At 43.7% G+C, this 9,834-nt stretch overlaps 2 protein-coding genes across 2 annotated transcripts in view; one reads left to right on the forward strand and one right to left on the reverse strand.

Moving 5' to 3' along the window:
* Positions 1-9,834, forward strand: part of LUZP2 (leucine zipper protein 2) — a 438,414-nt gene that overhangs the window by 411,792 nt on the left and 16,788 nt on the right. The window contains 1 exon segment of the mRNA XM_024118909.3: positions 7,574-7,666. Coding sequence (XP_023974677.3) covers positions 7,574-7,666 — 93 coding nt within the window.
* On the reverse strand, positions 3,857-4,321 carry LOC102977639 (SUZ domain-containing protein 1-like). Its single transcript, XM_055078722.1, has one exon. It carries the CDS (start codon positions 4,310-4,312, stop codon positions 3,857-3,859), a length of 456 nt encoding a protein of 151 aa, XP_054934697.1. The 5' UTR covers positions 4,313-4,321.

A 9,834-nucleotide genomic window follows, 5' to 3' on the forward strand; every position in this document is an offset into this window, starting at 1 on the left:
TCATTTCCCCTCAGAGCAGCCTGTGGGCACCACCCAACATTCTGTGGTTTCTTACTGCCTGAAGCTTTGTTCCAGCTCTGCTCACAGACACTATCCTGGCTTCCCACCGTTCTAAGCCTGTGCTATGGACTACTTGCTGACTCAGCGGACAGCTGACCTTTCCTCCTGATGGGAAGATGTAGTGGGCCAAGGCTTGCTGGGCCCGGCTGACATCCCCACTGGGCAAGGCTGAGAGCCAGCAAACCAAAGGTGGAGTGAGCCTGCAAGACCTAGCTTGCCACCTTGGCCACCGCGAGCTGCCGTAATCATATATGTCACACCAACCACTCCAAAACTCATCTGCTGAGGAAGGAGGCCATCTGGCTAGCTGAGGGACATAAGAGGAAGTGCAACGGAAGAGATCAGAAAGCCCGAGAGGGGCCAGATTGTACACACACAGCTGCTCTGGGCAGGGCCCCTTAAGCCTCTTCCACCTCAATGAGCCAAAGCAAATCTCCAGGCTCCAAAGGCAGAGGGGAAACAGCCTTCATTCCAGGCCCTTGCTCTGGAAAAAGGAGTCGAGGGTAACCTAGGCCTATGGGGAACCAGTCTGTCATTACCAATCTTTGCAATGCACAGCTTGTCTTTCTCCAAATGTTATTCAGAATGGTCTGCTCCCAAGGTATTGATTTCACAAGGGAAATGTACCGGGTGGAGTTACCGAGCTGATGCCATCAACAGAGATGGCATTCCACAGACCCTTGAGAGTTCTAAGCCTTGCTGGAGTGGGAAGACCCACCTACCTTCTTACCACACTCGGCAGAAGGCTCAGTGTCTTGGAGCCAGACTGTCTCCTGGCTTTCTTTGTGCTGACAGCAAAATACTGAGCAAGGCTCGCAGCCTTTCTGCTAAAGCCCGGGAGTGCAGCCTCACTCTCTGCCCTCTTCTAGAAGTAGTAAGCGGGGCTGGTAGGGAACCACCCTGAGGGGTTTTGGAAGGGAAAGTCTGTTCACTTTCCCTATCTCCCAAAATACTAGAGGTGAGGGGTTGGCATCCTCCCCAGGCCCAGCTCCTTTGGTTATAGGCTGACATCAGAGTAGTGGTTCATGGGAAGCGGTTAGCTGGAAGGTCTGAGGCCTGGCTCACGGGGTCAGGGAGGAGCTGGGGGAAGGGGACAGTACCATGAAGGCAGATAAAGGGGCAGCAGCCTCAGGTTTCTGCCCCCCACTCCCCTGGGGTTTTCCAAGCCAAAGCCTGCAGCTTACTTTAAAAATTTTTTTTTAAAAAAAAGGGCTTCCGGGCTTCCCTGGTGGCGCAGTGGTTGAGAGTCCGCCTGCCGATGCAGGGGACACGGGTTCGTGCCCCGGTCCGCATGCCGCGGAGCGGCTGGGCCCGTGAGCCATGGACGCTGAGCCTGCGCGTCCGGAGCCTGTGCTCCGCAACGGGAGAGGCCACAGCAGTGAGAGGCCCGCGTACCGCAAAAAAAACAAAAACAAACAAAAAATTTTTTAAAAAGGCACTTAAGGAAAGTTACAACTACCCCCCCAAAAAAACCCACAAACACCCACACAAAATCCAAACCATTCTCTCATCTCCCCCCCACCTCCCCCAAACACAATAGTTTCCTGTTTTCACTTCTTTCTTTTTAAAATTTTGCCTGTCACCTCTCCATCTGGGAAGCCAGGTCATGACCGCTGGTGGGTGGTGGCAGGCACACAGCCGGCAGAGCCCCATCTTTGGCCGGAGGGAGGTGGGCACATCAGTCCCTGCTACATCCTCGATCCACAGACACCCATCAGCCAGCCTCCCCTTGGCTCCCACTAGAGGAGGGGAGCAAGAACAGGTGGTCCCGACAGCTGAGCAATCAGCACTTCTGGCCTTCCCACCTTCCTACCTCTGTACCTTCTCCAACTGAAAAGGACAGTCTCATCTTGGGCCAGAAACCACTATTACATGAGGGATGGACACTAACCGTTTAGAATGCGGAGACTTGGTCAGGGCAGTGGAACTGTAAAGACAGCAGCAACCTTCTCCCTTGCCCACTCCTGAAGGTCATTTCCCCTCAGAGCAGCCTGTGGGCACCACCCAACATTCTGTGGTTTCTTACTGCCTGAAGCTTTGTTCCAGCTCTGCTCACAGACACTATCCTGGCTTCCCACCGTTCTAAGCCTGTGCTATGGACTACTTGCTGACTCAGCGGACAGCTGACCTTTCCTCCTGATGGGAAGATGTAGTGGGCCAAGGCTTGCTGGGCCCGGCTGACATCCCCACTGGGCAAGGCTGAGAGCCAGCAAACCAAAGGTGGAGTGAGCCTGCAAGACCTAGCTTGCCACCTTGGCCACCGCGAGCTGCCGTAATCATATATGTCACACCAACCACTCCAAAACTCATCTGCTGAGGAAGGAGGCCATCTGGCTAGCTGAGGGACATAAGAGGAAGTGCAACGGAAGAGATCAGAAAGCCCGAGAGGGGCCAGATTGTACACACACAGCTGCTCTGGGCAGGGCCCCTTAAGCCTCTTCCACCTCAATGAGCCAAAGCAAATCTCCAGGCTCCAAAGGCAGAGGGGAAACAGCCTTCATTCCAGGCCCTTGCTCTGGAAAAAGGAGTCGAGGGTAACCTAGGCCTATGGGGAACCAGTCTGTCATTACCAATCTTTGCAATGCACAGCTTGTCTTTCTCCAAATGTTATTCAGAATGGTCTGCTCCCAAGGTATTGATTTCACAAGGGAAATGTACCGGGTGGAGTTACCGAGCTGATGCCATCAACAGAGATGGCATTCCACAGACCCTTGAGAGTTCTAAGCCTTGCTGGAGTGGGAAGACCCACCTACCTTCTTACCACACTCGGCAGAAGGCTCAGTGTCTTGGAGCCAGACTGTCTCCTGGCTTTCTTTGTGCTGACAGCAAAATACTGAGCAAGGCTCGCAGCCTTTCTGCTAAAGCCCGGGAGTGCAGCCTCACTCTCTGCCCTCTTCTAGAAGTAGTAAGCGGGGCTGGTAGGGAACCACCCTGAGGGGTTTTGGAAGGGAAAGTCTGTTCACTTTCCCTATCTCCCAAAATACTAGAGGTGAGGGGTTGGCATCCTCCCCAGGCTCTCTGAGCCTATAGAGCTAGGCCAGTCTCCAGGTAGGGCCCAGATGCTCTGGGACTTAGCTGGGGGGAGGGAGGTATAGGCATGGGGTGCTCGTCTGTCCTGGGGGCTGCAGAGCCCTACCCCTTTTCTGGGCGGCAGTAGGAATACAGAAGCTAAGCTCACCAAAATCCTATTGGTTAATGTTTCTAGTGAATTGCCCAGAAACATTTTTAAGTAGACTACCAAAGTACCCTTTCTCAACTAAAAATTCATTAAACTGCTAAAACCCCTCCCATGTACTTTTTTTTGCAAATCAAATATTTGTATAAACAAACAAAAATAGGAAGAAAAAAAGGATATTTTCAAATGGAACTTGCTTGTAAGTGATGAAGACATGCACTTGAGGGTGGGTGGACGGGTGTTCTCATTTGTGTTTTGAAATCCCAAATTAATGAGCGTGATAAACTGTTATTGCTGGCACTGGCTTCACCCCAAGTGGCCAAGTGGCACTGTTTGACTCTACGCTGAGTCCCCCCAACCCTCCTCTAACCCCCACCCCTTTCCCTTTCCATTGACTTGGGACAGCCCTTGTAGACATGCCAATCACAGTGGGAAGGGGGGGAAGGGAGGTCACAGTACATGGGGTTCAAGGTCACAGTGGGCGGAGCAAAGGGGATCACAGTGCAGATGAGTCAGGTCGTTCCCCCTTCTCAAGTCAAGCTGTCTGCCAAGGCAGTGCGACCCCCAGCGGACGACCCAAGAGGTGGTGACGGCGGCAGCGGCATCCTTTCCTTCCCACATTTATCTGCGCTGTGTGAAGCCTTGCGGCCCGTCAGGACCCAGAGGCTGTCTGATCACACTGTTAGGCTGCCTGCTGTCTCCGGGTTGGGAGATCCTGCTTGGCCTGTCAAGGATGGGCTGCTCTGGCTCCTCCTCCTGGCTGGCGCTGCCTGGGATCCGCTTCGGGGCCTCCGCGTACTCTGCCTCCCGCTGTGCTAGGGACTTGACGAAAAGGGCTGGCCTGCTGGTGGAGGTGGGGCTTCTGACCACACCGTTGCTGGTGGGCCTCTTGAGGATGCGAATCGGTGGAGGGGGCCCCGTGGGAAGGCTATCGTGCTGAATCACAATGGGCACTTTGGGAGGAGATCTGGATTTCCTCCCCTTTTGTGTGATCTTCAGTCTTTTGTCCAACCATCTGTCGATTTCCCCGCTGTCTGTCGCCTTCTCCCACCTCTCAGCGACCCCCTCATCTTCCATCTTACTCGCCGCTTTCCCTCCTCCCTGCAAAACTCCATTCTTCTTGATTAGAAGAATCACTCTTTGTTGCATCCTTTCATGTTTCACTAATCACATCTTTCCGTTGTCATCTCTGTAGAGTTATTTTCCTGGTAATGGTGTATATACCAACGAATGGATTCTGCTATTATCAAATGCTTCAGTTTTGATTCTACGTTTAATCACCTGCAAACATTATTTACTTCTCCACTTCTTTAGCACAAACATTATATCTCAATATGAATACTGAGAATTTTTGAAGCCTTGCATATCTCTATCATATTTTAGGACATTATGAATAACTAATTTCTCTTGTGGTCTAATTTAATACTTTTAAGATTATTCTATTGATTGGACTTCTACCATCTACAATAGGTAAAATATGTATTTCTTGGAAGAGTTTGAGAAGGATAGATATTAATTAATTCCACTTTAATTGTTGGGTAGAATTCACCAGTAAATCCATCTATTCCTGGATTATGGTACATCAAGACAATGGAATATTAATCAACACTAAAGAGCTATGAGCTATCAAGCCATAGAAAGACATGCAGGGACCTTAAAAGCACATTACTACATGAAAGAAGCCTATCTGAAAGGGCTACATACTGTATGATTCCAACTGTGGATATTTTAGAAAAGGAAAAACTATGGAGAAAATTAAAAGACCAGTGGTTGCCAGGGGTGAGGAGGATAGGGATGAATAGGCAGAGCACAGAAGATTTTTAGGGCAATGAAAATACTATGTATGATAACATAAAGATGGATATATGTTATTGTACATTTGTCCAAACCTATAGAATTTCACCCAAGTGTGAACCCTAACATAAACCATGGACACTGGGTGATTATGATGTGTTAATGTAGGTTCATCCTTGATAACATTTGTACCACGCTGGTGAGTGATGTTGATAATGGGGGAGGCTATGCTTGTGCGAGAGGTGGGGCTTTATGGACAACCTCTGTACCTTCCTATCAATTTTGCTGTGAACCTAAAACTACCCTAAACAACAAACAAACAAATAAAAAAAAACGACAAAAAACATACTGCAATTTAGGTGTTCTTGACCTAATTTAGCAGGGCAGCAGAAAACTGAGGCCCTCCAAAGTTGTATACATTGTCTAAGGCCCTTATTTATTTATGTGCTAATCCAGAACCAGAATTCACATTTCTTTAACTCCAAAATACATTATCGTTCCCCCAAATCAGTTCCCATTCTTTGTTAATTCATCAGACTCAATAAGGCTTCTTTCTAAAAGGAGTCATTGGGGCTTCCCTGGTGGTGCAGTGGTTAACAATCTGCCTGCCAATGCAGGGGACACGGGTTCAAGCCCTGATCTGAGAAGATCCCACATGCCGCAGAGCAGCTAAGCCCATGTGCCACAACTACTGAGCCTTTACTCTAGAGCCCGGGAGCCACAACTGCTGAAGCCCGTATGCCTGGAGCCTGTACTCAGCAACAAGAGAAGCCACTTCAAGGCGAAGCCCGCACACTGCAAGGAAGAGTAGCCCCCGCTCGCCACAACTAGAGAAAGCCCGCACACAACAATGAAGACCCAACGCAGCCAAAAATAAATAAATAAAAATTTAAAAAAATAAAATAAAATAAAAGGGGCCATTTCACTGATAGCAAATGCCTACATTAAGGATTGCATGTATTACGCTTAATGCAACCAGTTCTGCAATTAAATACTAAGGTTTTGTATTTAAAGTAATTTAACTTTTCATGCGTTGTTGCTCACATTGGTGAAGTGATATATAATTTCCTCCAGTTGTTAAAAGTAATTTTAGTAGCACAGAGGAAAAGTATATGTAATTTTTTTTCCTGAAGCAGAGTTGAGATAACTTTCGTAAACAGATATAGAAATTGACAAACCAGGCACCCCAGTTGTTTAATATATGAGCACAAGGGTAGCCTTTGGCAAACTTATGAAGGAGTAAAGTTGCACTGTCATTCTTTTCCCCCTGTTTTTTCTGAACTTAATTGTAAATGAAATCCCTTTTATATTTTGTCCAAAATAGCAAAAGTCTACAAAAATAGATAGATAGATAGATACATAGATGATAGATAAAGAGATAGATAAAACCTTTTATTCTGCACATATTTCTTACCTAAGTCTCACCACCAAAATCTGGGAGCATTTTCATAAATACACAATATTTGCATAAGAAAATATAATTAAGCAAACATTACTATTTATCAATATGGGCATATGTATATTTTAAGGAAGATATTGAATACCTACTCTAAAATGTAATCTCCATCATTGGTGAGCCTGGTGTTATTTTTTACAGCTTACCTATCTGGGTTAGGTTTCCCTCCTGTTGGTTTCAATGGCAAACCTCTATCTCAGCCCTTAAGTTGTACTGTCAGTTTTATTTTATTGATTGACTCCCAGTATCATTCAAGTCTCTGTGATTACAAGCAATTAACATTGACCCTTACCAAATTAAATGAAGGAGCTTTAATGATAGAACATCAGGAGCTCATACTATCCAGGAGAAGACAGAAGTAACAAACCTGGGAATGGGCAGAAACAGAGGGTGCTTCAGAAGACTGGGAATGTGAACCATAAGAAGTGTCTCATTGTAGAAACAACTTGGACAAGTCACCCTACTGGAACTAATGTCCCTATTTAAGGCCTCTTTTTAGTCTAGTCAGTATTTAATTTCAAGAATGAAGGTTCCAAAGACCTAACTTGGATCATGTGCCTTGGCATTTCTGTGTAGAAAGTAGCACAGAGAAATTTATAATAATATTTAGGGTTTCTGGAGATATAAAACAGTACTTGGTTAGTGAAGCATTGGAGTGAATATAATTCTCTTTTGTAAATTACGGTGAGATGTTAGAAAACATCTTATTTCCTATTAAAGAAACAAGATGTGTGCTTATTATTTCCCATATATACTGGGGTTTAAAATAAAGAGAAACGATAGGATTCCTGTTTTTTTGAGAAACCAGGATCCTTAAAATAAAAGCTTATTATGCAAGAAATAAATATTTCCAGTGGGAAAATAATCCCATTGGACAGCACTAATATAAAATTGAATAGAAATTATTTAATTTCACAGTTAATATTTAAGGTACAGTTTTTAAGGTCTCTGATATATATAAATTTTCATTTTATTCTTTTTCTTTGAGTGTGATGTTGCCACTGTAACATGTTTTACAATAGTTCAAGGATCTCTCCGTTGAATCTATTTTTCTCTTTTTTTAATGTTCTCTCTTTTTCTCTCTCAAGGCTCAACAAACCACTTCTGAAGCCCATGAGAGCTCTCAAGTTGAGACTACAAAGGAAGAATATCTGAGTACCCCTGAGTGCGATACTCAAATTGTAAGATTAATTAAAAATGTTTTTAACAACATTCAACATGAAACAAGGACATAAGCGTTTTAACAACCCTAGTTTATGTCACCATAAAACTTTCTATTTATATGTAATATCTACTATCTAAACAGTGTACTTTTAAATTTGAAAATGCAGATAGATATGAATCATGTAGGTGTTCCACTAGGAAATGTAATCAGACAATTGGGGGTACTATGAACTTGAACTGCTAGAGAGGTAAGGGGGTCATTCCCACAATCACATGACAGAAAGCTATTAAAATATTAAAAACAAACACAAACAAACAGAACCCCAAACAAAGAATGTGATTCAATAATATTCTTCCCAAGAAGCAAATAAACCCTGCATTATAGAGACATTACATTAGAGGAAGGGAGATTCTTACCTTCAAATTATAATAGGAAATATGGAACTTGTACTCTGTGCTTTCACTTGTAATAAGTGAAATGAAATTTTAGTTCTGGAACTTTGACACGATAACAGATCTATCATGTCTGGACTTGAGGAACAGCAAATGACAACAGCTGTATTTAATAGATTCAAAGCTAGGCTTCAATCTTGTTGATAAAATGGAAAGTATCTGCTGAAACTCTTCATGATGGAAAAGAAATCAGGTGATAGCAAAGGAAATAAGGCATAATAGAAACATAAGTTAAACAAGTCAATCTCTTTTTCCTCTGTTGACTGCCAAAGTAAATTTAGAAATATAAATTTCTCAACAATTTGGCCTTCACATCTTTGTATATTGAAACATGTTCCAAAACCATACAATTTAGAATATAAGGTTAGTGAGAAGTAGAAATAAAATATTCTGCAATTTACTTCTAAGGAAGGAAGAAGTCAAGAAGGTTTGGGGCAGGAAGGAACATTTTTGCTGTAGTTTGAAGAACAGATAGGTCTCTGACAGTGTGAGTGAATGTGCAGAGACAAGAAAACATCTGAATAATATGAGTAGAGAGTAGCATACAGAAAATGGTGGGATGTTACCTAAGAAGATAATTTGGGACTTAGGTGGGAGGGGCACTGGATTCCCAAGCTAAGGAGTTTGGTTTGAATTAGGGATATAGTTAAGATTTTCAAATGTTTATGTCCAGTTAAATGATAAGACCATTGCGTTAATTTTAAGGAGAGTGGCCTTGTTTCTTGATATACTTTCCTAAAACTACCAAAAAATCATTTTGCAGTATATACATATATCAAATCATTATGTTGTACACCTAAAACTAATGCAATGTTACATGTCAATTATATCTCAATTTTAAAAAATTAAAAATAAATAAGAATCTTGGAAGCTTCTGGCCCGCACCCTTATGGGTAATGCTCAGGCTAGATCCTTCAATGTCCTGCTTTGAGCCCTTGGATTAGGAGGAATTCAGTTGCTTTTTTCCTGCCCTTGTACTGGTGTATCAGTGCCTTGAGCAAATCATTCACATCATGAGGTGGCCAAAACATCTGAAAGGACAAAGAACCAGGACTTCATCAAATTTAACAAACAAACAAAATAGTCCCACTGAAGGCAAACCTGAAAAGTTCTATACGTTTTGCTAAGATTCCCCAAAGCAATATTTGGTCTTTCTTGTCAAGAGAGAGGCATAAATTCTTTTTTTGTTGTTTGTTTGTTCCACTCTCTTTCTACTTTTGTTGTCCTTCCTTGTCACTAGCTGCTCCTCTCCCTTCAGTAAGTCCCATAAGCATCTGCTACCTTGGTGGAGGCCCTGATCTGGGTCCCTTCAAAAAGCTGCCTCCACCCATACCAGCATGAACGCCCTCTCTCTAACCTGATTTCAGTTCCCTAGATTTCAGTCTTTGAAATCTCTACTTGCAAGCAGCTACACTTTCTAGTACAGAGAGTGCTCAATATTTATAGGCTGTAGACTCAGTTACATTTAAAGGCCAAGAGAGTAATACAAGTGAATGAGATAAGCCAGGTGTAAGCAGTAAGAATTAATGAGATTGCTGTGAACATCAGTTTTCCAATTCTACATCAGTAGTTGTTAGCCCTGTCCTCACTGTAGTATCACATGGAGGGTTTTTATAAAATACTGATGACCAGGACCAACCTCAGAAAAACTGACTCAAAAAGAAAAAAATTAGAACACTCCCTAACACCACACACAAAAATAAACTAAAAATGGATTAAAGACCTAAATGTA

This window comes from Physeter macrocephalus, chromosome 16, assembly GCF_002837175.3.
Source record: "Physeter macrocephalus isolate SW-GA chromosome 16, ASM283717v5, whole genome shotgun sequence".
Taxonomy (NCBI): domain Eukaryota; kingdom Metazoa; phylum Chordata; class Mammalia; order Artiodactyla; family Physeteridae; genus Physeter; species Physeter macrocephalus.